General features: G+C 30.0%; 1 protein-coding gene across 1 annotated transcript; it reads left to right on the top strand.

Annotated features, from left to right (window-relative positions):
• Nucleotides 1-1,150: 1,150 nt before the first annotated feature.
• Nucleotides 1,151-24,779, top strand: LOC127285566 (interaptin-like). Its single transcript, XM_051311664.1, has 10 exons — nt 1,151-1,478; nt 5,953-6,092; nt 12,801-13,077; nt 13,390-13,452; nt 14,602-14,685; nt 15,990-16,067; nt 17,183-17,266; nt 18,777-18,865; nt 22,024-22,249; nt 24,488-24,779. The coding sequence occupies exons 1-10, from the start codon at nt 1,259-1,261 to the stop codon at nt 24,607-24,609; spliced, it is 1,383 nt and encodes a 460-aa protein (XP_051167621.1). The 5' UTR covers nt 1,151-1,258; the 3' UTR covers nt 24,610-24,779.
• Nucleotides 24,780-26,355: the final 1,576 nt, after the last annotated feature.

Raw genomic sequence — 26,355 nt, 5'->3', positions numbered from 1 at the left:
TCCATGAGTGCAAGAGAGATAGATAGACTACATATCTCTTTTGCACTCATGTTATTTGCACTTGGACGTGAACTTCGCTTTTGCGCTTATTGTGTATTCTCCTTAAGAATAAGGAGTCCTCACTCAACGCGTTGAAGAAAAAATGGCCCCATTTCTCAGGGAGCGGTCACAGCTCTGCATGCACGGCCAGTGCATGCAGGTTTCCATGGTGACTTACGAGAATGAGAGAGATAGACAATTGTTTCTTTCTCTCTCACTCTTGCGAGTTACCATGGAAACCTGCATGCACTGGCCGTGCATGCAGAGCTGTGACCGCTCCCTTACGGTGAGAGTATACTTTTATTTCTCTTGCTCTGAAGGCGCTTGTATACCTCACCCATCCCGAGTATACTTGCGTCGTGTATCATTGGAGTAAAAGAGACGGAAATATCTTTTTGTCTCTTTTACTCCAATGGTACACGACAGAAGTATATTCGGGATCGGTGAGGTATACAAGCGCCTTTAGAGTGAGAAACAGAGAATCCTTTTATTTCACTCAATCATATACGTTACCATGACGACCTTGCTCAAGCAAGCGAGTTGTGAACGGCCGATTGCTTGTGCAAGCAAGCAAAATGCTTGCTTTGAGAGCTGTCAATATGCTTCTACAACAAATGCAATTTGTCTTGCTTTGCATTTAGCTCTTGCATTGTGCGCGCGCAGCAATTTTCTGTTGTCAAAAGTTGAAATTAATTACTGATTAATTAAATTTAATTAAGCAGTGCTAATATTACATAATAAGTAAATGAATTGATTACTAAATAATTACATGTAATTAATTTGTAATTCTTTAATTAATGTAAATTTTCGATATTTGAAAGTAGCTACGCGTGCGCAAAGCAAGTGCAAAATGCAAAGCAAGTCAAAACAAGACAAATAAATTGCATTTGTTGTAGAAGCACCTTGACCACACTCTTACTCCCCCTACTACAATAGGCAATTTTCGGGAGTTGCTGACAGTAATGCTGTGATTGGCCGATCCATCAGCATGTTTATCCTGATTGGGTAATGTTTAATATCAGCAACTCCCGAAAAAAATCACCCAATGTGTCACATTTGAGGAGTTCCACTATAGAATCTCCTTTAAATCAAACGTAAATTTTTATGCGGCTCAACCCTGGTAGAATATTCGTCATTTTAAAAATTAAGAAAGCGTCTCACGTTGGAATTATATTCTAAATTATACTACATAATTATAATTAATTATTTTAATTCAACTATGAGTGAAAGTGAAAATTGCAACAGTGATGCTGAAGGAGAACTTCAAATCACCCACGCATACATTAGATTTTTCGACGACAAAACTTTTTCCATTGTACCGGTGGAAGACATAAAAAAGTTCAATCCGTCAAATGTAGAAGATTTTAAGAAAGATAAACTGTATAAAGTAAAGTGGGATGATAAGGAATATTATAATGCTAATATTTGCTTTCTAGGAAGTAAGTATAAATGAAATTACTGAAACAATTTTATGTTCATTTTCTTAAAGTTTTCTGAGGTTTGATTTGTCGGTTTTTAGGCGCAACCGACAGTTTCTTCATTTGGTTGATTCTCCTGCAAGAGTCTTTTTTGACACATTTTAACCTGTTTATAAATTTCGGGAAATAAGCTCACTATTAATTGCTAACACCCATTACAAATCAAAATTCTACATCTATGGTTTTGTAATAAAAACTTTATTTCTTTCTCTCCAGTTTGCTGGCGAAATAAAAGCGATATTGTACTTCGCCAGTTTCGAAAAATATGTAGGTAGAGAAAAAGTGGCTAATGATACATTATTTCGCTTGTTTAGGATTTTTTTATTTATTTAATTAAAAAAATTAATAGGTCAGTTCATTTTTATTAAAGAAAAATCTTTTGATACAAATTATAAATGTCCAATGGAATTCAACATGAAATTTCATTTATTACAAAGTGTTTTTACGGCAATTTTTATTACTTGCAATTACTATTTCGTCAAACATTTTCAGTATATAATTTTTTGGGCCATTTTTAAATCACTTTAATCGTGAATCACTAATTTAATTTATTTTCAAACTTAAATCAATAAAATGTTTGTATAACCTAATGTTTGTTTTTTACAAGTTCAGAATAAATAAAGTGTTTATAATATTAGTTAGGATTGCGACCAATTTTTGATTTTGTTTTTCCTTGACATTTGAATTAAAATTTTCAAAAAACAGAATTCTCGTGGCATTTTTAAAAACCAAATATTTTTTCAGTTGTTTTGACAAAATTCCTTGACTTCTCAATTTAAAATCTCCTAAAATTCAATTATTTATAACAATATAAACAATATCTATTCTTCCAAAATTTATTTATTTTTAACAATCTAAACTGCAAATCTTCTAAAATTAACATATTTTTAACAATCTAAAATGTAAATCTTCCATAATTCAACTATTTTAAAAAATTGTATTATTAATATTATTATTATTCTTATTTAATTTGAAATTCAGTTACATGTTGAGAAAAATTCGTAAAAAGTCTTCAGCAATTCAAATTTACAAAAATTTCAAGTCCTAATTTTTTGAAATGCAAATACTTATTTAATAAAATCTTAAAACTAGCTTTTCCAAAGTTCAACTATTTTTTAAATTTTCAACAAAAACTATTTTTAATTCATTATTTTTAATAATTACAATAAATTTTTCTAAAATTAAATTCTAGAACAAATTTTGAATTTAAAAATTTTCTATAATCCAATTTTTGTATGAAATATGTAAAAAAAATCTTTTCCAATTCAAATGTACAAAAACTTCAAATTCACTTTTACTGACATTCAGTTATTTTAAAAAAATTAAATTTCTTTAGATTTGGAATATTTTAATTTTAAATTTATTAATATTTAAAATTCTTGTATTTTAATCGTTTAAAATTTTGATAAATTAAACATTATAGATTGTGGATTAAAATTTCTACCGTAATGAATGTTTTTATTAATAAAAATTAAAATTGATTAACATTTGGAATAATAAAATTTTTTTAGCTGATATGCGGAATAATTGAATTTTAAATTTATTAACAATTCGTAATAATTGAATTATTGCCTGATTAAAATTCAGAATAATTTACACGGTTGCTAACAAAAGTTGATTTTGTTTTTTTTTAATTTTTCATGATTTCCATGCGAAATTTTGTCTTTTTCCTTATAAGCAAAAGTTTGAAAATGTTTTCAATTATAAAAAAATTAAATAGGAATTTTGAAAAGTCAAAATTTGAATTAAAATTTTCAAAAAACAGAATTTTGGTAGTATTTCTAGAAACTTTATATTTTTCTAGTTCCTAGTTTTGACAAAATTCCTTGACTTTTCCCTGACAATTTCAATTTCCCTGACCCGAGGCAACCCTACTTTTAATATAATTGACATTTAAAGAAATCGTACATTTTAACAAATGACAATTGAAAAATAATAGTTAAGGGGTAAGGATAGTTAGTTGCTGTTATGTTTAGACGGCTTGCTCAAAATTCGCGTCATTCATGATATATTTGCGTCTTAACACCAATAGATGATAGTAAAAATTGGAAGTCAATCTGCCACCATTTGCGAAGTCAGGAGTTTATTTTTGTAAAAAGTCTGTTTTGCTAAAATGTCAACGTAGTGTTTATCATACTGTTTTCTATATTAGTGCTTCCGAATATTTATTTTCGTAAGTGTTTTCCGGAGTGAAATTTTCTGCTGAACACGAATATCGTATTTATTTTCAAATTAATTAACGTCGTTCCTTGAAATTTAGAAAAAACTGAAATATGGGCTCATGGGGCAAGGATAGTTAGAGCTATTACGGCTCGATAAAATCCTGCTAATGCGACTGCAAATTATAAAAAAATGTTTAATTGTTCTTTTTATGTTGATATACATAATGGTACGTAATTATATACGAAAAAAGAAGCTTATTGATCAAGAAATTGGTGATCATCTGAAGAAAATTGGTTAAACCTCAGATTTTAGTTCAGACGAATTTTAATGCAATAATTGATATTTAGAAAATGTTCAAAACATGTTGCTAATACTTGATATATCAATATTGAATAGTCTAAATCCAATAAAATAAAGAAACAGAAAATTTACTGATTTTCTATGACAATTATAGCATTTGGATTCTTTTAACTATCCTTGCCCCGGTACTGGGGCAAGGATAGTTGAAATTTTTTTTTTACTTTTTCATTCGTATCTCGTAGGGATTGTACTCTACAGGAAAATAATGTATAGCAAAATTATAGCCAAATAACCAGATTTTCTGAAGATACTATTCGATTGCTGATATATATTTAGGTTTGGCCGCTAGATTCGAAAAGGTCTTACCTAACTATCCTTGCCCCATCCTCCCCTATAATAATTTTTACAAATTACATTATAGTTACATAAAAATTTGATGAAAAGTTTTCTTTAGGCAAAAAAATTGTTTCAATTACAATTTGTACACTTTAGGAATAGAACACATAATAATTAAATTAAAAGAACATTGTAAGAAATAAAGTTTTACGAATATTTTGATAATGGAAAAATCCGTTTGGATTTACCTATGGATTTTCCACGTAGAAATCCATGTGGAGATTTGAAACTATCCACATGGAATCCGTCTGGATTTTCATGTGGATTTTTTGTATATTCTTAATATACATCAAATATAAAGAATTTGGAAAATAGTGAGTTTTGAATTAAAATTTGATGTCCATTTTTAAATATATTTGAAAATGTAAAAAATGACAAACCTCCATGTGGATTTCCATATGGATTGTTTCAAATCTCCACCTGGTTTTCTGCGTGGAAAATCCAGACGGATTTTTGCAGTTGGGATTAAATTTTGAGAAGAAATTAAATTAGTGATTAATGATTATAAGGCGCTTGTCCACCTCACTATTTCTCGCTATTAGAATTGTTCAGACCATTGAAGTAAAAGACAGATGTTGATTGTTGATTTTAACAAAGCAGTCATTGTAAGCAATAAAAATGGACGTAAAATTACTTTGCAATAAATAAGAATAAAATCCTCAACTGGCGAAATAATTTATCACTTTTATGTCGCTAGCAAATCCATGTAGGAGCTAAAATGTTTTCATCTCCGCAGCTTTTTGACAAGTCGCAGCTCCTATATGTTAGAACAATAGTTGCGTAAATCTGTCATTACATTACCCTAAGAACTGTAGATTTTCACTAAAAAAATCAACACATAACAGCGAAGAAATTTTACGCAATTAGTACACGCGCGATTGCACTTTTCTGTATAAAATTCAATGAAATTTAAAATGTTAACAGTTAATGACGAGATCTACATATTCCTAAAGTTTCAAAAAAATTGACCGTTTCTGAAACGAGATATACATGTTAAAAGTTTGAAACTTTTACATGATTGGCCTATGTAGAGTGCATATAAGTGGCACATTTCTTTTAATAACTTTTAAAATTTTCTATAGATCTTTTTGAAGAACTAGTATATTATAAATCAATATTTGAAAAATTAAAAACGAGAAATGAACAATATTAACCGTTTCATTTAAAAGAAATAAGATTTTAAAAAATCACTAATTTTGAGGTTAATGCATTGTAAGTTTAGGGGAATCACAATTAACACATACTTAATGAAAAAATAAAGTACAGGTGAACCTGTGTGTAGTAAAATGTATAGGGGGTTTACTATATAGAGGTCAGCCGCGAGAGGGGCTATGGTTGCGCAGTGCCTTACTGCGCTGTGGCGGTTTATTTCAAAATAATGTTTGAATTCTTTTAAAAGCAATTTAAAAGAAGATGAATGAAAGAAATAATAAAATTTTTAAATAACAGACGACGTATTTTTCCATTCAATAATTTTTTAGACAATTTCAGGAGAATCACCCATATTATTTCCGAATAATTCGGACTCCGGATTCCTAACTATTAAATAATGACGTATAATAATATTTTTCTTTAGGTAGCGTCTCTGATATTCTTCGGAAAAGAGAAAAAAACAGAAAACGAATTGTGTTTCCCACTGAGAAAGTGGCACTGGATGATTCGACGTCTCCGTTGACGGAGAACAATTACTCGAAAAATGCAGTTGATAAAGAAAAGGTAATTTTATTGTTTCAATTGTAAACATTTATTTTTAAAAAATGATAATATTTTGTTGAATAAATTTTGAGAAACTTACTGTTTACGTTCCATTTTTCTGCAAATGAAGAATGCAGAAAAGAAAGTGATGAATATATAGGCTCTGAAGTGAATTTGTTAGAATTTTCATGTAATGGAATATAAATATAATTACCTACCTAGAATTTATTATTAGCAGAATTTTCATTTGTTCAATTTTTTATTTAAGAGAACTTCCAATTAAACGTTTTTAATATTGCAGAATTTTTATTTAACAGAAATTTCATTGGGCAGAATTAGGTATTGTTTGATCGAATTTCTATTTAGCAGAATGTCCAAATTTTCGAATTTTAAATTAACCGAAAATATAAATGGCCAAAAATAGATTCGACAAAAAGATATACCACTTTCAAGGTGCTTCTGCAACAAATGGTTTTTTGTCTTGCTTTGCATTTTGTTCTTGCTTTGTGCGCACACAGCTATTTTCAGATGTCGATAATTTAAATTAATTTAACAATTACTAATTAATTACATGTAATTATTAAGCTGTAAATGTAACTATTCAAGCTTGATAGGGGAGTCCCATGTTGCTACAAATGCAGAATGAAAAACAGAAAATGATTAGAGCATAAATGAAGGTGCTTCTACAATTTATGCAATTTGTCTTGCTCTGCAACTTGCTTTGCATTTTGCTCTTATTTTGAACACACAGCTATTTTCAGATGTCGATAATTTAAATTAATTTAACAATTACTAATTAATTACATGTAATTAATTAGTAATTGTTAAATTAATTAATTACATGTAATTAATTAGTAATTGTTAAATTAATTAATTACATGTAATTAATTAGTAATTGTTAAATTAATTTAAATTATCGACATCTGAAAATAGCTGTGTGTGCAAAATAAGAGCAAAATGCAAAGCAAGTTGCAGAGCAAGACAAATTGCATAAATTGTAGAAGCACCTTCATTTATGCTCTAATCATTTTCTGTTTTTCATTCTGCATTTGTAGCAACATGGGACTCCCCTATCAAGCTTGAATAGTTCCAGTTCAGGTCGAGTACTTAACTCAGCTTTTACATCTAGTTGTCACAAGGAAAAACAGAGTTATGTTGGGTCTTTTTTTCATTTTAATAATTTTTTTTATAAAAAGGAATATTGTATTTAAAAGTACATATATTGAAATGACTTGAAAGAATTTTGTACTCACAAAATATTTTAAAACATTTTAGTAATATCAGCTTTTTGAAAAAATTTATTTTTTGCAGTGGACAAGATTTTTCAAAAACGACTTTACCAATCAGTTTCAATTTTACAGGGCTTATTCTACATATAAATGGCTAGTTCGTGAAAGAAGGATTTTTTATTAAATAAAAAATCCTTCTTTCACGAACTAGCCATGTTGCCTACGATATTTTTTATTCCAAAGGCACAAACGAGGTGCTTTTAGGTTATCTGACAGCCGGGTGTAAAAGCGATTCACTTGTTCTTTCGTATGAAAATGACGTCCATTTTCCCTCGGGTGTAAAAAACACATGCGTCATGTGTTTTATGTACCCGAGGGAAAAAATGGAGGTCACTTTCAGACGGGAGAATAAATGAATGGCTTTACACCCGGCCGTCAGATATCTAAAAGCGCCATTTTTGTGCCTGTGGGATAAAAACAATATTTAAATTTAATTTTTTTTCTTATAAGAAAAATTTTATCGGGGCGGTACAAGTCATTCACAACTAAACCCCACATTTGAAAATTCTGCACAACTAATAATACAAAAATAAATTCTACACAAGCAACAGTGTAGGATCTAAGAAATGACAATTACTTGTGTGAAGTTTTTCGTTTAGAATGATATTGTGTAGAATTTGAAAATGTATAATTTATTTGTATAATTCCAGGAAATTGTTGCAATTTATTTTGTAGAATTATATTAAGTGTATAATATTTATTAATTTGCTTTTATATTTTATTGTGAAGAATATTTTCGTGATGAGTTAACGGTGTAGAGTTTTACTGTGTGCAATTTGTTGTGTAAGATTTTATTTTGTAGTACCTATTTAATTATGTTGAGTAAAAGTTTGCATTTTAATTCAATTTTACTTTATATGCTTGTGTAGAATTTATTTTTGTAAAATTATTTGTGCACAATTTTCAACTGTAGAGTTCATTTGTGAATGATTTGTACAGCCCGATCTTTTCTATCTTATTAACTTATTTTAAAAATTTCTTAATTTATAAGGTTTTTTAGAGTAAAATAAATCCCACACAGCACAACATCTTACACCAGGCCTACAGCAGGCTTACATGTAAGGTTTGTAAGGTAACATCGTAAGCCCATAGTAGACTTACAGTAAACCAAAAATGTCCGCCTTACAGTAAGCTTACATGGTAGGGTCGAGGTAAGCTTACACGGTAAGGTCGAGGTAAGCTTACACGGTAAGGTCGAGGTAAGCTTACATGGTTGGGTCGAGGTAAGCTTACATGGTAGGGTCGAGGTAAGCTTACACGGTAAGGTCGAGGTAAGCTTACACGGTAAGGTCGAGGTAAGCTTACATGGTAGGGTCGAGGTAAGCTTACATGGTAGGGTCGAGGTAAGCTTACACGGTAAGGTCGAGGTAAGCTTATGAGTAAAGGCTGTGGTAAGGTTATTATTAAGTTGTAAGGTTGAGGTAAGGTTGTGGTAAGCTTACAAGGTAAGGCAAGTTATATTCAAATAATAATATTAATAATAAATAAATATTCAATAAAAAAATTTTTCTTTTGCCTTATTCTATTTTGGGAACCTATCATTTCGCAGAAAGTTTTGAAAACAAATTTGGGAGGAGTAGGATTCGAACCCGGGACCGAAGTATATACCTAACAACCTAACCAACTGAGCTAAACGGGGAACTGACAATGAGAAAAGTAATCTTACTTTTAAAGTGGAACCAAGAAGATAATCAACTCCTTAAAAGCAAGATTACTTTTCTCATTGTCAGTTCCCCGTTTAGCTCAGTTGGTTAGGTTGTTAGGTATATACTTCGGTCCCGGGTTCGAATCCTACTCCTCCCAAATTTGTTTTCAAAACTTTCTGCGAAATGATAGGTTCCCAAAATAGAATAAGGCAAAAGAAAAATTTTTTTATTGAATATTTATTTATTATTAATATTATTATTTGAATATAACTTGCCTTACCTTGTAAGCTTACCACAACCTTACCTCAACCTTACAACTTAATAATAACCTTACCACAGCCTTTACTCATAAGCTTACCTCGACCTTACCGTGTAAGCTTACCTCGACCCTACCATGTAAGCTTACCTCGACCCTACCATGTAAGCTTACCTCGACCCTACCATGTAAGCTTACCTCGACCTTACCGTGTAAGCTTACCTCGACCTCACCGTGTAAGCTTACCTCGACCCTACCATGTAAGCTTACTGTAAGGCGGACATTTTAGGTTTACTGTAAGTCTACTATGGGCTTACGATGTTACCTTACAAACCTTACATGTAAGCCTGCTGTAGGCCTGGTGTAAGATGTTGTGCTGTGTGGGAATGACATTCAAGTAATTACACTACTTCTTAGAATTGTGGAACCACTCATACCAGTAAAAAAAACTAATTTAGATGAATTGAAATGAATTAACTTTTTTGGCAAGATCCAATTCGAATTTGTTGCAAAGCGGGATTCACTGAAGCCCTGGGTGAATTCATTTCAATTCGACTGAATTAGTTTTCATTTTCTGGGATTATTTGATGAATGAACAACATAATAAAATAAAATTTATGAAGATTAAAATTTTTTCTGATTATTTTCTAAAAAATAATAAAGTTGTTAGAAGAATAAGACCTGCATAGAAAGTAGTTTTCTATAAAATGAAAATTACTTAAGTACATATAAGCATCAACGTGTGATTTTATTCTTAAAAAGTGCAAGATGTCAAAATTGTATAAAAAAAACTCAAAAATTTTAAATGAAATTTTTTATACCAAAAAAAGTCTTATATAAAATGTATAAAACTTATTATTATCTAGATTTTTTTAAGAAAATGGCGTAAAATAAATTTGTTTGAACTTTAAAAATCATTTTTCCGTTAAAAAAATTGTTTAAAATTTTTAGAAACTTTTGTTACAACTTTGACGTCCTGCATTTTTTAAGAAAAAAATTATGTTCGTAAATGCTTACAAATAATTCTCATTCTATAAAAAATACCTTTACAATAAGCCCAAGAATATGAAAAAGCGTTCATTATTTTCGAAGTTATTCGAGTTTTTTAAACATTGAATATCAGACTTCATTAAAAAATATCTAAAGAGAATATTGGTAAAATGACTTTCCAGGTGTTATTTTTCTCATAATTTCATCAACTTTTAAAAAATAAGAAAAAAATTATAGTTTCCATATGTACATTTTATGTTTTAAGACGATTTTCATTCACTAAAAATGAATGGTCCAGATGATTGGCAGTGTATTTTCAGGAAATAATTTGAAAATTCATCAATAATAAAATAAGTATTTATACGAAAAATTTATGTGAAAAATTAATCTGGAAATAATTTTTTTTAACTTCAAAATATTGTAATTTCTGCATTTTCCAAGCTTTTAGTTGCTCCAAGAGTGTTTTTAAAATTTGTTATACTTTTACAAAATATACCTATCATTAAACGTGAAAAATATTGGTAAACAATTGTTTTAATTTTAAAATTAAAAAAAAGGAAATAAATATTTGTTCTCTAAATGGTCACCTTCTTTCTCTAAATTGGTACATACAATTTTTATATTGTTTTTAATTTAATTTGAAATATTGATACTTAAATTTAAAATTCATTTGTAAATTGTAAACTATTTAATTAGGGACCTTCACGCAATCAAAACAAAATTCAATAACATTTTTATTTTGTATCGGATAGGGAATCAGAGTCAACTTTATTTTGTTTCGCGTCCAACTAAAAAAATCCAGCATGGATTTTTCGGGCGGAAATCTATGTGGAGATTTGAAACAATCTGATCGAAAATCCGTGTGGAAAATTTTTCAACTTTTAAGCATTAAGAGATATTTCAAAATGGACACCAAAGTCGAATTTTGAGACTCATTTTTTTTCTTTATTTTTAGAGAGGTTGTTTAACATATTTAAAGCTTAACATTCAAAGCGGATCTTTTCAAATCTCCACATGGATTTCCGTATGAAATGATACGGACTGAATTACAGTCAGATATTTTAAGGTGGGGCGGATAGGGAATCAGAATCGAAACTCCACTTTTATTATGTTTTGGTTTCGATATCAGAATCAAAAGTTTACTTCTTTTAATTTTTATTTCAACAACAGAATCAAAAGTCAAATTTGTTTAGTTTCGTTTTAAAAAAACAATTCAATTTTAATTCTGTTTAACACGCTGTAATTGACGATTTGAAATGTTTCTTACTATTACATGATGTGCATACACACTATTCAAAATTACACTTCTCCTCACAAGTCAAAAGTGTCATTTTACTATTTCGTTTCATTTATCGAAACCGAATCAAAAGTAGGTTCTACTTTCGTTTCGTTCACCAAACCGAATCAAAATTAGATTCTACGTTTGTTTCGTTCACTTCAGCGAATCAAAATACATTCGCAATTTTGTTTTGTTCTTTTTGTTCCTTTGATTCCTCATGGAGGAAGTATTGTAATACCAAAATTTTTAAAACTCAATTTTTTTATGTATCTTTGTTTTTTGACCTCAGGAGTGCAAAAATGATATTTTTTAAAATTGTCGATCCGCGCGTGTGTGTGTGTACATTACATTTTCATAAATCTCTCAAAGCCCTTAGGAGCTATAGGGATGAATTTTTTTTAAATTGAAGATTTCATTGGCAGACAAATAATGAGAGTACTTATTTTACCCTAATTAATCAAGATTAACTAATTTTTTTGCATTTAAAAATTTATTAAAAATCGTTTTTTGACCATAATTTTAAAAAAATGTTCTGAAATCTACAGATGATCTTTTTCCATTTTGTAGAGTTTTTCAAAACGCATTTTTTGACCTATTGGCGAATCTTCTAGCGCCATTTCAGTATTATAAATATAACAAACTGCAACTGAAATGCGACCACTTTTCTATTTTTTTGATATTGTTTCTTTAAATGAGGATGCAAAAAGTATTAAAATTGATAAACTAATTTATTTCAAGAAAAAAGTATAATTTGATGCTTAGATAATTCATTTATAAAGGATAGCTTTATTTGTTCTCTTTTGCCTATTAGAGGCGAAAAGTAAATGAATTTGAGTCACAGTTCAGACACGAATAAGGTTTAATAGTGGCTTTCATATCCATTAAAAAATTTTTGAATTTTCAAACCTACTCGAGAACTCGAATGTTTTCAAGTTAACAAATCCACTCTAAAACTAAAAAACGATTAAGGCTTTTAAATTGAAAATTATGAAGAACTCGTTACATATGGAAAAAATATTTTGACTCAACTTGGATCTTTTTGCCAAACCGTAATGAACGGAAATGTAAAAAATAGAATATATTGAATTACGTTACATTTTCATGAAATGTTATGTATGTAATCCCTTCTTAATCTTCGTAAATTATTATTGAGTAAAGGTCTAGTCGTACTCATATCTTTCCATGAGAACGTATGAGTGCGACAAGCAAACTGGGAATGCTTCGATTAATTTTATAATTAAAAAATTTATTATATAATATAATCCATAGGCGAAAGAAATTGCAACTGCCAAAGCAAAATTAAAAATGGATAAAGAAAATTTAAAAAAAAAAGAAGAGAATTTGATGAAGGCATCCTTTTTGAAATCACCTAAAAAAAGTAACACGTCTACATCAAGTGCACTTGACAGTGAAGTAATTAAATTTAATGAGCTAAAAGAAGCAATGTCTACAATGCAAAAGCAACTTGATTATCTAAAAGAGAGAAATGAGGGACTTGAGAAGGAGCTTAATCAACGACCGAAAAGAAAATTATGTTTCTCTGATGGTAAGGAAATTGCATGTACATTCCCATTCTCAAACTATTTACTTTGTGTATTTAGAAAAATGGATAATAATAGAAAAAGAGAAAGCAAGTCACAAAGTTTCACGTTCTTTCAAACGCATCTAAATATTTTACATATGTAATTTATATTATTTTTCAAGTTAATTACACTTTTCATTCTCAAAAATTTGCATTAACTTTTGAGGACTGAAAAATTGGTAACTTAGTAACTTAGTAACTAATTCACACACAAAATTCATAATCGATCTCTGCCATATGTAAAAATTTGAAAATGATATATCAATAAATTTTTAGATGAGGGTGAAGAATCTCTTCCAGAAGAAGTAAAACTGGATAATAGAAGTCCAATGAATTCAGGTGTGTTTACGCTTACTATATTTCCTCAAGATAAAACTTTATTAATAATTGAATTACTTAAATTTAATGAAAATTACTAAAGTCCATACAGAATATATTGCTTTTTTTTATATTTTTCACTTTAATGATATTCAAATTTCGAATTCAAAAAGTTTTGAAAAAATATTTTTGCGGTTTGTCAGATCTGAATCGCAGAAATAGATAAACAACAGAAGCATTGCCATCATTTTTGCTTTTTCAAGTACATACAAAGCCATATAAGCTTTCCCTTTCAGAACTAGGAAATTCACCAAAAAAATTCAAGTTAGCTGTTTCTTTGGACCTTACTTGAATTCTGTTGTCTAAAGTGAAAAAATAAATAAGAAAGAATGTTTGTAAGAATTATGTTTGTTTGTAGAAAGTTTGTAGAAAGAATTATGCCTTGTGTATGTTTTTACTTTGGACGGCAAAATGTCTGCGGTGACTTTTCTAGTCCCAAAAAAGAAGGCAATCCAAACAAGCTTCTTAACTCTTTTACGTCAATAATAGATTTTGCTTTACATGTATAGCGTATTACTTTGAAAATTATAAATAATTTTTCGAAATCCATGTGTTTAAAAGAAAAATAAATGAAGTAAAACTTAACCTCTTCACAGTGTTTAGTCTCTATAGAAGCATAAAAAATTCATGCCACAAATGTGCTATAGTAGTATCTAAAATAACTCAGTGTGATATGAGTTTTTGGAGTCGCTGAATTCGAATCTGTAGACAAAATAAAGAAAATTAATTGACGGCTTTGTCCATAATTTTTAATTTTGACGAATCTAGCTGAAAATGCTTACTCGAGAATTTTCGGGGTCGCTAAATCCGAATATTTAGTGAAAATTTAGTGTCGACTTCAAAAGAGAACCAAAAAAATTTTTAATTTAATTGATTTGTACAATTAAATTTTTTTTTATCTTTACTTTAAAGTCGCTGTTTACAATTTTTAATTTTGATGTAATATTTGGGTGCATCGTCCCCAAAAACATACAATCTAATATCATGTTTTTTGAAAAAAATTTTTTCCACCACATTTTTGTCACGAAAACTTTATTTTTACTACACTGCAAAGGAGTTAAGAGTCTATAGTATGTAGTTAACAATTTAAAAATTGAATTATATTTCTAGATGTGGATCAAAGAAAAAAGAAAAAAAAGAAAGTGCAAGATTCTAAAACTGAAGCAAACATTGATGAGGAGTTATCTAATTCAGGTAATATAATTTGGTAATAATTTGGTGTTACACGAGTTATACAATAATTGTATACTTAAAAATCTCATTATATATGTGTCAAGAAAGACTTATTACGTAGCCGTTGTAAATTATTTATGTGACAGTATGTTGTGACGTTAAAATTGGACTAATTCCGGATTAAGTTCGGACATACTAATACTGATTAGTCTGAAAATTGTAAAAAATTAAATTTCGAATTTAGGTTCACCTTATTTTGGTTTGGTCGAATATCCTAATGCAAAGTGAGTCCGGAAAAATCCGGAATCTTTATGTACAGTCAGTACACAACCATAAAGAGGTAGTCCGCTTAAAAATTTAAAATCGAAATTATTCCTGAATTATCCGAAATCTGTTTGTAAAAACTGCTTCTTATGCCCATGTCAAGCCCATGTCAACCTTCCCGGTTAATTTTCCGAAACCAATTCTCCGAAAGTAAAAATTTCCAATAGTAAAATGTTCCGAAATTAAAAATTTCGAATCCAAATTTCCGAATGCTAATTTTCCGAAAGTTAATAATCCCGAATTTTTTTTTAAATAAAAGTTGGCATTACAAAACAATGGTGTGAGCTAGAGCTCTCAAATAATCTAACTAATATATAATTTTTTTTTCCAAAAATTACAATCTGGGACGTCATTTTATAAAGAATAATAATTATATAGGTACTACTTCATAATTTAATAAGAATCACAATAAAAACGCATTCAAAACGTTCAAAATTTAAACCTTAAACTTCACAGTTACATTTTCAATAGACAAATGTGAACTGATGTCCAAAGTATATGGAATACAGCAAATGTTAATTGATGGTACACACTGAAGCTCATCTAGGAAATATCAACAAATAGACCAGTATAACAATTTCATAAAAGTGTACTTATTTAAAACAATTTTAATTACAGAAAATTTTTTATTCGGATTAATTTGAATTAGCAAAATTGATATTCGGAAAAATTATTATTCAGAAAACTGATGTTCGGAAAAATTGATATATGGAAAATTGCCTTAGGAAAAATGGTTTCGGAAATTTGGACTTGGAACTTTTACTTTCGGAAAATTGTACCTTCGGAAAATTGGTTTCGGAAAAATATCCGGGCACGTCATATCAAATGTTCTTGTTTTAAACTCAAAATGCATTTTAATTTTCCACACGCAGTCACTGATGGCTACAATCTGTTATTTTAAAGTCATTAGTTTCTTGGAATCGATGTATTTAAAACTAAAAGAAAAGTAAAATAATGCAAAATTGAGAAGTTTAGTATTTCAAAACAAAATATATTTGCAGGTGTGGAACAAAAAAAATCGAAGAAAAAGAAAATGTCTCACATTGAATCGAACACTGATGAAGATTTATTTAATTTAGGTAATGTATTATAACATTTACTTAAATAGTCTATAAATATAAGTCTACAACCTGTTACCCGGTAAGAAGGCAGGAATTAAGAAGAATTAAAATTAACTCATTTTTCTAAAATTTGAAATTTATTCTATTTGATCCAGAAATTTTGCTTTTGTTTTTAATAATCTTAAATGGGATAGAAAATTAGAAAAATCAATTCTTTTCTATACCGAAATGCAACTTGTACTCCATTTGTGGAATAGATTTCTTAAATTTTTAATTGCAAAATTTTTGTTAGATAAAAATATAAAATAGGTGACTCTTAATTCCGTTTAAGGACAATACAATTTTGATTCTTTTAATTCCAAAAAAATTCTTTCTAAAGTCGATGAAAATGAAAGTTTTCTATTCCAAAAGTGAAATTAATTTATTTTTTTTAACTTATTTCAATGCCATAAAGCAGAAAATTCTAATTTTCTGCAACATATGATAATCAAAGTTCAATTCTGCTTTCAGAATTCATATTCGACTTTTTTAAATCCTATTCATTTCTTTTTCAGTTTGATATCAAGAGTTTCATTTTGGAAATTCATTTCCAAATTTATGTGGTTGATTGCCCAGTGGGCACGGGGACATGGGATGTCTCAAAGATGCCTTTAGGACGTCTTTTAGACGTCCATGTCCGTCCTAAGGACGTCTTAAAGACATCTTATGTCCTAAAGGCGTCTTTTGGACATGCGACGTCTTCAAGATGTTCGCGGGACGAACATGGACGTCCAAAAGACGTCCTTAAGACATCTTTAAAACATCCCATGTCCCCGTGCGCACCGGGTGGTCACCTGTTTCTATAGACTTGTAGCGAGAAAGTTTGGGTTCGATTTCTTTTGCTCATTTTTTTATTTTTCTTGAACGGGATTAACAGGATTAGAAGTTTACCTTTTTCTATTCCATGCGTTGAATTAAAAAAAAGTTGAAATTTTCTGTATTAAATGAATTTTTTTTAATTACAGCTTTGTTATAGGGTATTTTGTACTCATTAGTTTAAGATAATGGATGTATGTAAAAGTAAAAAAAAAATTAAAAATAAAATAAGATTTAAGTCACCAGATAAAAATTTTTGAATTGAATTATATTTCTAGGTGAGGATCAAAAAGAAAAGAAAAAAAAGAAAGTGCAAAATTCTCAGAATAAAACAAACACTGTTGAGGAGTTATCTAATTCAGGTAATATATAATATTTACTTTAATAGATGTGTGTCTTATGTGACATTTTTCTCATGGCTATTGTCACACTCATGCAAATATCCAGTAAACAATAATAATTGCTGTTCCGCATTTAGTGCGCAACAATCTGGAACAAGTGCAGTCAAAAATCATAATCAAAAAGAAGTTCAGTAAAATCCGGCAGTCAGGTATTATCCAGATATTTAGTCTGGTGAAAAATCTGAATCTAAAATGAGTCTGAGATAATCCAAAATTCGTGTCTACAATATTCGTAATCAGTTTGCAATATTCCGGATTTAATATGGTTAAAAAACTTAATCCGAATTGAGTATGGGATAATCCTGAATTGGTATTTAAAAATGTACAGTCAGTCAGCCCGGTTAAAAATTCATACACATGTTCATCTGCATAAACATGTACATGTGTCATGTACATGAACATGGTCAGTTTCTCCTGCGTGTGCAGGAGCATCTCAAGTATGAAAACTTTAAAGGCTGCGCAGTGGGTTTCTAGAGTACTTACAGCTGCGCAGTAGTTTTTTACATGCTTAATTAGAGAAGTCTTATGAATATAATTTACAATTTCTTCAAATTTCATATGTAAAAATTTTGTTTACATATGAATATGTACATGATCATGTTGATGATCATTTGCGTATTCATGCGTCAGAGACTTTTGACATATGGACTCGTACATGAACATGTGTATGTACACGGTCCAAAATCATGTACGTTAACATGTAGAAGAAACTGAGCATGTACATGACACATGTGCATGTTCACGCAGATGAACATGTACATGAATTTACACCGGGAGCAACAACCCGAAAGTATTTATCTCTAAAATCTGAAGCCATAATGAGTCAGGAGTTATTTAAAAAATCCGATCAGATTTCTCGAGCGGAATTCCGTGTTAAAATTTTTTTATTTCCTTGACCTGACTCTTCAAATTTTCAAAAATGAACATGAAATTCAAATTTTGAAATCCCAAAGGATCTCACTCACTATTTTCTACGTTTCTAAAGAAGTTATTTAAGATATTTAAAGTTAACTACACGGAAAGAATTTTGAGACATCTGCTGTGCGGATGCCTCGAGAACTACATGGCATGCGCTGTACATTCACATCGCACGTCCCATGTCTCGAAAATGTACGTGTGATGTGCATTTTCGAGACATCAGGCGTGTTTTCTTTGCGCATCGCAAGATCGTCTGCTATAACGTAGTCTATGTCTCGAAAATGCACATCACACGTACATAACTCAAGCACAAACGATGCGTGGTAGGCAGCGCATGTGATGTCTCGAAATTTTTTCCGTGTATAAATGTCAAAGAAATATCCATGTGGAAATTTACATAGAAATATATGCGAATTTCAGCATGGATTTCAATGTGGATTTCCATGTGGAAATCCATACAGACTCTTTCTCCACCTGGAATTCTGCGGGAAAAACGATAGTTCCAGTGTATATCATATTAAGTATTATTATATTTCCTAATTTATATTTTTAGACGAAATTGATTCTGATGATGAACCTGATTGTTCAAAGTTAAAGCGGTACGCAACATTTCAACGCACTGTAAAAAATGGATCAAAGAAGGTAAATATATAAATAATGACTAAGAATTGTTTGATTACAAAAATTAAAACAAAAAATTAGTTTTATAAAAAATAGTGATAATTGCAACGTTTTACTCAAATAATAAATAGCATTATTTGTAAAATTCTTTAAAGGATCCTACATAGGATCCTTTAAAGACATAGGATCTTATAAGACCAACGGTTTCATTTCTTGTACACGTAGAGAGAAATCTAGCTTTTATAGCTTGAAAAGTTATACGGTTTCCGCATTAACACTTTTCTAGTAAAACAGCATAAAATTCTAGCAATTTTGATAAGAAGCTCAGGTTTTTAAAGCACGAAAATATACTTCAAACGCAAGGGACTGCGATTGCAAGAGCCTCATGGTTTTTCGGTTTGCGGGAATCATGCAACTAAAAGGCCACGCCTTTTTTGCAGTGTCCTATCAAATTAACGTGGGTAGTTTGCAATCGTTGCATGAAAAAAACCAGTAATATAAAAGCTAGATTTTTCTCTCCGTGTAGGAGGCAACCATAGATTTTTTTATAGGATCCTATATGTGACGCCGCACGAGAAAAGGTACCTATCCCCGAAATAACATTAGGCTCAGTTTTCCGTGCACTATACACGGAAAACTAAGCCTAATGTTATTTCGGGGATAGGTACCTTTTCTCGTGCGGCGTCACATATAGGTTAACTTTTTAATTAGATGTCTAAGAAAAATCAAACTTTTAATGTCTTTACTATTCTCTTTATATCTCTGTCAAAAATTAACATTTTATAACCTTCTTGGGCTCGTTGGAATCGTATTTTATTAAACAATTTAACTTAATAAAAACAATTTATATACACGTTCTTGCTTTAGAGTATACAAGACGTGAATGTAGCGCAAAAAAAGTCGAAAAATTAAAAGTCCCTCGCATAACAAAATGTTGTGTTTAAAAATGAAATAAATATATAATTTAAGACATCTCTGATTTGTTTAAGTAAATTTGAGATTAACACATTTTACTGATCATTTATTGTCACCTTAATAATAATAATAATAATAATAATAATTTTTCAACTATTTTGACCACACTTTCATGTCTTGAATACTCTAAAGGAAGGATATTCATGTAGTCAATTGTTAAATAAAATACGATTCCAATGAGTCTAAGATCGTTAAAAAATGTTAATTTTGCGAGAGATATAAATAAAACAGCATAAACATTAAAACAAGGGTTTTTCTTAGATATCTAATTGAAAATTGAACGTATTCTGTTCGTCAAGGTACATTTTTTTTAATTTTAATAATTTTTAGAAAATAGAAAGGGAAAAATTGTAGTTTTAATATTTTTAAGATTTATAAGCTGTTATACTCATTAACCCATTAACGCCCAAATGTCTCAAATTTTTATTTTGATTTCGATCAAAAATTCGAAAGATTTAAAGATCAGAGATTTTAATGACGATGGGTTCTGAGGGATTTTGAGGGTCGCTCTTTCAGATTCTGGGGTCAAAATGACATTTGGACCATCAGAAAATCCAACATGGCGGATAAAGTGGAAAAAACTAAAAAATTGCTGTATTTTTTTCTTAATTATTTTTCTTCAGACCCAAAAGATTTTTTCCAACTTGTCTCGCGCATACTCTGTTGGTGGATAAAATAGTTGTACTTTCAAACCCTGTACATGCGAACTTTCAATTACAAGATGGCGGATTCAAAATGGCGAAAAAGTCACTTTATTTTAGCAGGTATAAACCGAATGTTGCATTCAAAAAATTAATAAATTTATATTATAATACTTACTAGGTGGTTTTTGGGGTTGCTGTTGCGAATCTAATGTAAGATCATTCAAATTTTCAAAATTCAAAATAGCGGATCACTTTTTTAAACTTTGGTCATATTTGCCTGAAACTTGTTACTTGGGAGTTTTTGGGATCACTGATTGCGAATCTGAGGTCAAATTTCAAAAATTCAAAATGGCAAAAGCAATATGACAGACGGAAACTTAAAAAGTTGAGCTGAGTCTGCAAAAATCACTACTCGGTTGTTTTTTGGGCCGCTGAATGTAAATCTTATGTCATATTTTAAAAAATTAAGTTGGCCGAATAAATTTCGCCTCTTAGCCGTCTTTTTGTTTGAAGTTACCCAACTCTCACAAAGAAAAAAAGAAGACTCTCCTATTCGTCTACCTCCACGTTGAGAGAGTTGGGTAACGTCAAACAAAAAGACGGCTAAGGGGCGAAATTTAATCGGTATACTTAATTTTTAAAAATCTGACATAAGATTCACATCAGCGACCCAAAAAAACAACCGAGTAGTGATTTTTGTAGACTCAGCTCAACTTTTCAAGTTTGTCTGTCATCTTGGATGCGCCATTTTGAATTTTTGAAATCTGACCTCTGATTCGTAATCAGTGGCCCCCAAAAACCCCCAAGTAACAAGTTTCAGGCGAATAGGATCAAATTTTAAAAAAGTGATCCGCCATTTTGAATTTTTGAAACCTGACACCTCAGATTTGTAATTAGCGACCTCAAAAGTCACAGAGTAAGAATTTTAAGATAAATTTATTGACTTTTTGAATATTTGTGCAACATTCGGTTTTTCCTTGCTAAAATGTAGTGACTTTTTCGCCGTTTTGAATTCGCCATCTTGTAATTGAAAGTTCGCATGTACAGGGTTTGAAAGTACAACTATTTTATCCACCAACAGAGTATGCGCGAGACAAGTTGGAAAAAATCTTTTGGATCTGAAGAAAAATAATTAAGAAAAAAATACAGCAATTTTTTTGGTTTCTTCCACTTTATTCGCCATGTTGGATTTTCTGATGGTCCAAATGTCATTTTGACCCCAGAATCTGAAAGAGCGTCCCCCAAAGTCCCCCAGAACCCATCGTCATTAAAGTCTCTGATCTTTAAATCTTTCGAATTTTTATTCGAAATCAAGGTAAAAATTTTGGACATTTGGGCGTTAATGGGTTTAAAAAACAGATGTCGCACATTTCTCGACGGTAGTGTAAATACCATTCATAAAAATTCTACAATTTTTTTTGTACCTTATGGATACCTTATTTGACACTTATTAGGATCTAGTGGTTTTTAATCATTTCTATTAGGCCTTTCAAATAGGTCATGTAAAATATTTATTTGTATGTGATTGCGTTAAAAAATTCATACATTTGTCTGCTTCAGATAAAATCCATACATTTGGGCGAAGGCGTCAATATTAATTATGACGTTTGGGAAATAATAAAGAACAAAAAAGATAATAGAAAATTTGTTAAATCTTTAGCCATTGCCATATGGGGACGTGAAAATTTGGTAAACCGGTATGTAAAGAAGACGGATGGACTAATCCAATTGAACAATCGATCCCCCAGAAAACCTTTAACCCCTACAAAAAGACAGGTTCTTGAAAGTAAGTTTATAATTTGTTATTGAACACATTAAATTAATAGTAATCCCCGGTTGAAAATCCTTGTATAACATCTGGTACAAAATCATACGTAAGAACATGTACAAGAACATTGACAAGTCCTTTATATGAACTTACATACGCCCACGTGCATGGAATTGGGACAAAAACATGTACAAGAACATGCACATGTTCATACGTTGGTAACTTTTGGACTTGTGTACCTACTTATACAATTTTTTATTTATACATAATTGAAGGAAATTTTTTACCTTGACAATACAGAGTGTTTACTTATGCGCGCTAAAAACAACTAAACAGCGATAGAAGCCATAGAAAACTACTGCGCAGCCTTAAAAGTTTTTAATTGAATTGCAATAAAAAATCCAAAATCTTATATAAGAACTTATACACGATCTTGCATAAGTATACGAGTCAAAAAGTTACCAACGTATGAACATGTGCATGTTCTTGTACATGTTCTTTGTTCCAATTCCATGTACGTGGGCGTAAGTAAGTTCATATAAAAGACTTGTCAATGTTCCTGTACAGTAGTGTGCTTTTCCTCAGGGAAGGCACTTATTTTATGTAGTTTGACTACTTTCTATATTGTTCCTAAAATCAACCAATTAAAAATCAGAATTCTGGTCACATTTAAAAAACCAAATAGAACGTAGACAAAACACGGCAAATTAGTGCCTTCCGTGAGGGAAGGCGTTGTACACTACTGTACATGTTTTTACGAATGATCTTGTACCAGATCTAGTACAAGGATTTTCAAACAGGGATAAGGCACTTTACACGAGTCGCTGTTTGTTTTTAAACATAACTTTTGGTTAAGTTAAGAATATAGAAATTACGAATATAGAACAACACATTTGTGAACAATTTTAGTCAATCTGACTAACAGAAATAATTTTATAAATAAGTTCGAGAATTTCGACTTTTGGTAAAAAAAATGGTGCACCATATACGACCCACTTCGAAGAAACAATAAAAAAATAAAAAAACACGCAGCAGACACCTTGCAACTTTTAAGAATTCCCAAATTTATTTAATTCATAAGATTTTAGTTACAAAAAAGTACACTGTAAAAAGAAAAGTATTAATTTAATACCGACTTCGGGTACTAAATTTTCATTTGGTACCTAAAATCGGTTCTGTTTTAATTCTTTTCGGTACTGTTTTAGTACTTTCTTTTTACAGTGTAATGCAATTGTAATTTTTTAAACATTTTGTGGGTTTGATTAAAATGTCTGGGAAGGCGTCCCATGTAAAATAGTCTGCAGACAGCCTGCAAACTTTCTGCAAATTTCCAGCTGCCTTCTGTCTGCAGACAATTTGCATGCATTATGCAGAAATTCTGATCGTTTAAGAAGTTCAAAAAAATAATTTTTTATATTTTTCGAACCACTAAACTTTCTGTAAACAGACTTCACACATTTTAGTGGTTCAAAAAAAAATAAAAAATTGTTTTTTCATACTTTCTGAACCACCAGAATGTCTGCAGAATGTTCGCAGAAAGGATTCTGCTGAAAGTTAACGCAAAATTTGTAGTTTTTCTGCGGACTGTTTTACTTGGGGTTTAAAAGCGCATAAAAATTAATTTCATTCGATTTAACAATTTTTTCTGGAATGGACGTCGTTTACAAATCAAAACAAAATTGTATAACCCTTTTTAGAATTATTAAAATGATGCTTGACTATAAACATGTCAAATTTACGCTTGACATGAGAAAAGTCAAGTGGGTTGTAAATATTGTCTGCCGCTGGATCGCAAATGCAAATGATGTTATTTTGAAAATGCTATCAAAAAACTTCGTTTCATCAATATATTATTGAAAATCACTATGGCACAATACATTGGAAATACTGATTTTATATGCATTTCATTTACTGTTTTCGATTGTTTCACTACAAATTATAGCACTTTCAAAAAATTCAGAAAAAAGTTTCTAACATTGAAATTCATACACTAAGTCACGAATTTTCAAAAGCAGCACGTCTGTTTAGCTTTAGTATATCTTAATAATTTCGGAATTGAAAAATAATAAAATTACACGCAACAACGACGTGATTGCGGCAAAAATGTAAATAAATACCGGGGTGCATCGTATATGGTGCTGGGTCTCATATATAGTGCCTCTCTCCTACTCAAAATTTTATAAAACCTTTATAAAACACACACACACACACACATATATATATATATAAAATAAAATAATATTTTAACCTGTTTAGAATGTCTGGAAGATCATCTGACTGATGGGACTAATCGCCTGGTTGCATTAAAAGAAATAAATGGCTTCCTAAGTGAAGAAATAAATAGTTTAAGAAAACTATTGTATCCAAAGAAAGGATAACATCTTAATTATCACACTTTCATATATTCATATCATTTTTAAGTTTTTTAAAATCCGCATGGATTTTTGACTTTGAAATCCTTCTGGAGATTTAACTTAATCCAGGTGGACTAAATTGTCCACAATGGTAAACCATTGTGAATTTTGCAATAAAACTTTATTAATTTTCAGTTTTATTTTTTCTTACGTATTTCCAAATCGAATTCCACTCAATTTTCCAATTAGAATTTGTTGTAGAACTGTTGTTCTATTTGTACGTCAAGAGTCGAAAGAGCAGTTGAATTTTAAGTAAATTTTACGTAGAATTTTATCTGTAAGATTTGATTCCACGTAGGAATTCACATGAATTTCCAGGTAGGAATTTATATGGAATTCTAGGTGGAAATCCACGTAGAAATTTTTATATATTTCTTACGTGTTTTTCATTTTTTATATTTTTTTGAGAAAGTTTATGTCCATATCGTTAAAAATTGTCCTGACAACTATAAATGTTTTTTTTATTTTATACAAGTTCCTTAGGCGCATCTTTTGATCAGTTGGCGAATATTTTAGTATTAGAGTGACCCATTATGAAACTTTTTCTGTTAAATATGACGGTGTTATTGATATTTCAAAAATCTAAAAATATTAAAAATAAATCTTTTTGTTCAGTTTTAGTTAAAATATTTTATATAAGTTCTTACAAAGTCTTAGACATCTTAAAACCGCATCTATCAACTTATTTGCTATACTTTTAAAACCTAATATTTCGGTATTTTGATTTATTTTTTAAAAAAATCAAAAAATTATATTCTTAGGAAGAACCATGAGTTTCTCCTGAAAGTCCATGAGAATGTTATGTAGAATTATGTATTTGTGCTGCAAGTATCATCGAAGTACCTAAAATTGCAGCAATGTTGACAAGAATGCCTAATTTTTGCCATTAATTCAGCAGTGTGGCTGAAAAACATTTTTTTAATCCCCATGGATTTTTTACTTGAAAATCCATCTGGAGATTTAAATCAATCCACGTGGAAATCCAGGTAAAAATTTTACAACTTTAATTTTAGAATATATTATAAAGCGGAAATATAAGTTGTAATTGGTACCCTTGTAGACTCACCATTTCTCATTATTTTAGAAAGAGTGTCTTAATAGACTTTTTGACGCAAATTTAATTTAATTAACTTGATAAAAATAATAAATAATAGTAAGTAATAAGGTAATAACAAATAATTCTACACAGCATCTTCTGTAGGCGTAACCTATAGGGTACCTACTCCATTGCTGATAGAATTATTATAGTGCTTCATATTGCTAAAATTTTCTGCAAAAGAGATGCAGGAGAAAACATTTTTTTAACCGACAAAAAATTTTTTAATATTAAGCTGTTCATGTTTTACAGATATGATTTATTTTCAGTATTTTATTAATTCGTCATGACCTACCTGGTTTACATTTATGGTAAGTATCAATATATCATTATAATTTTATCAATTATCACCTGGAAATCACTGAAATATCATGGAATTTTGTAAGAAAAAATTGGAAGAAATCCTGAAATGGGATCTTGCAAAAATAGCATTTGTTGCATTTCTGTTTTTCGATTGAAAAAAATTGCATTTGGAATGCTTTTCAAATTCCATATGGATTTTCGGAATTATTTGGAAATCCACATGGAAATCCAGTTTCATAAAGCCATCTGAAAATTTATTAATATCCATGTGGTTTTTTAGGTGGATTTCCAAGTGGAAATCCACTTGGTTA

Source organism: Leptopilina boulardi, unplaced genomic scaffold (genome assembly GCF_019393585.1).
Source record: "Leptopilina boulardi isolate dan_hultmark-lab unplaced genomic scaffold, ZJU_Lbou_2.1 LbouV2_121, whole genome shotgun sequence".
Lineage (NCBI taxonomy): Eukaryota > Metazoa > Arthropoda > Insecta > Hymenoptera > Figitidae > Leptopilina > Leptopilina boulardi.
This window is presented reverse-complemented; position numbering and strand designations above follow the sequence as displayed.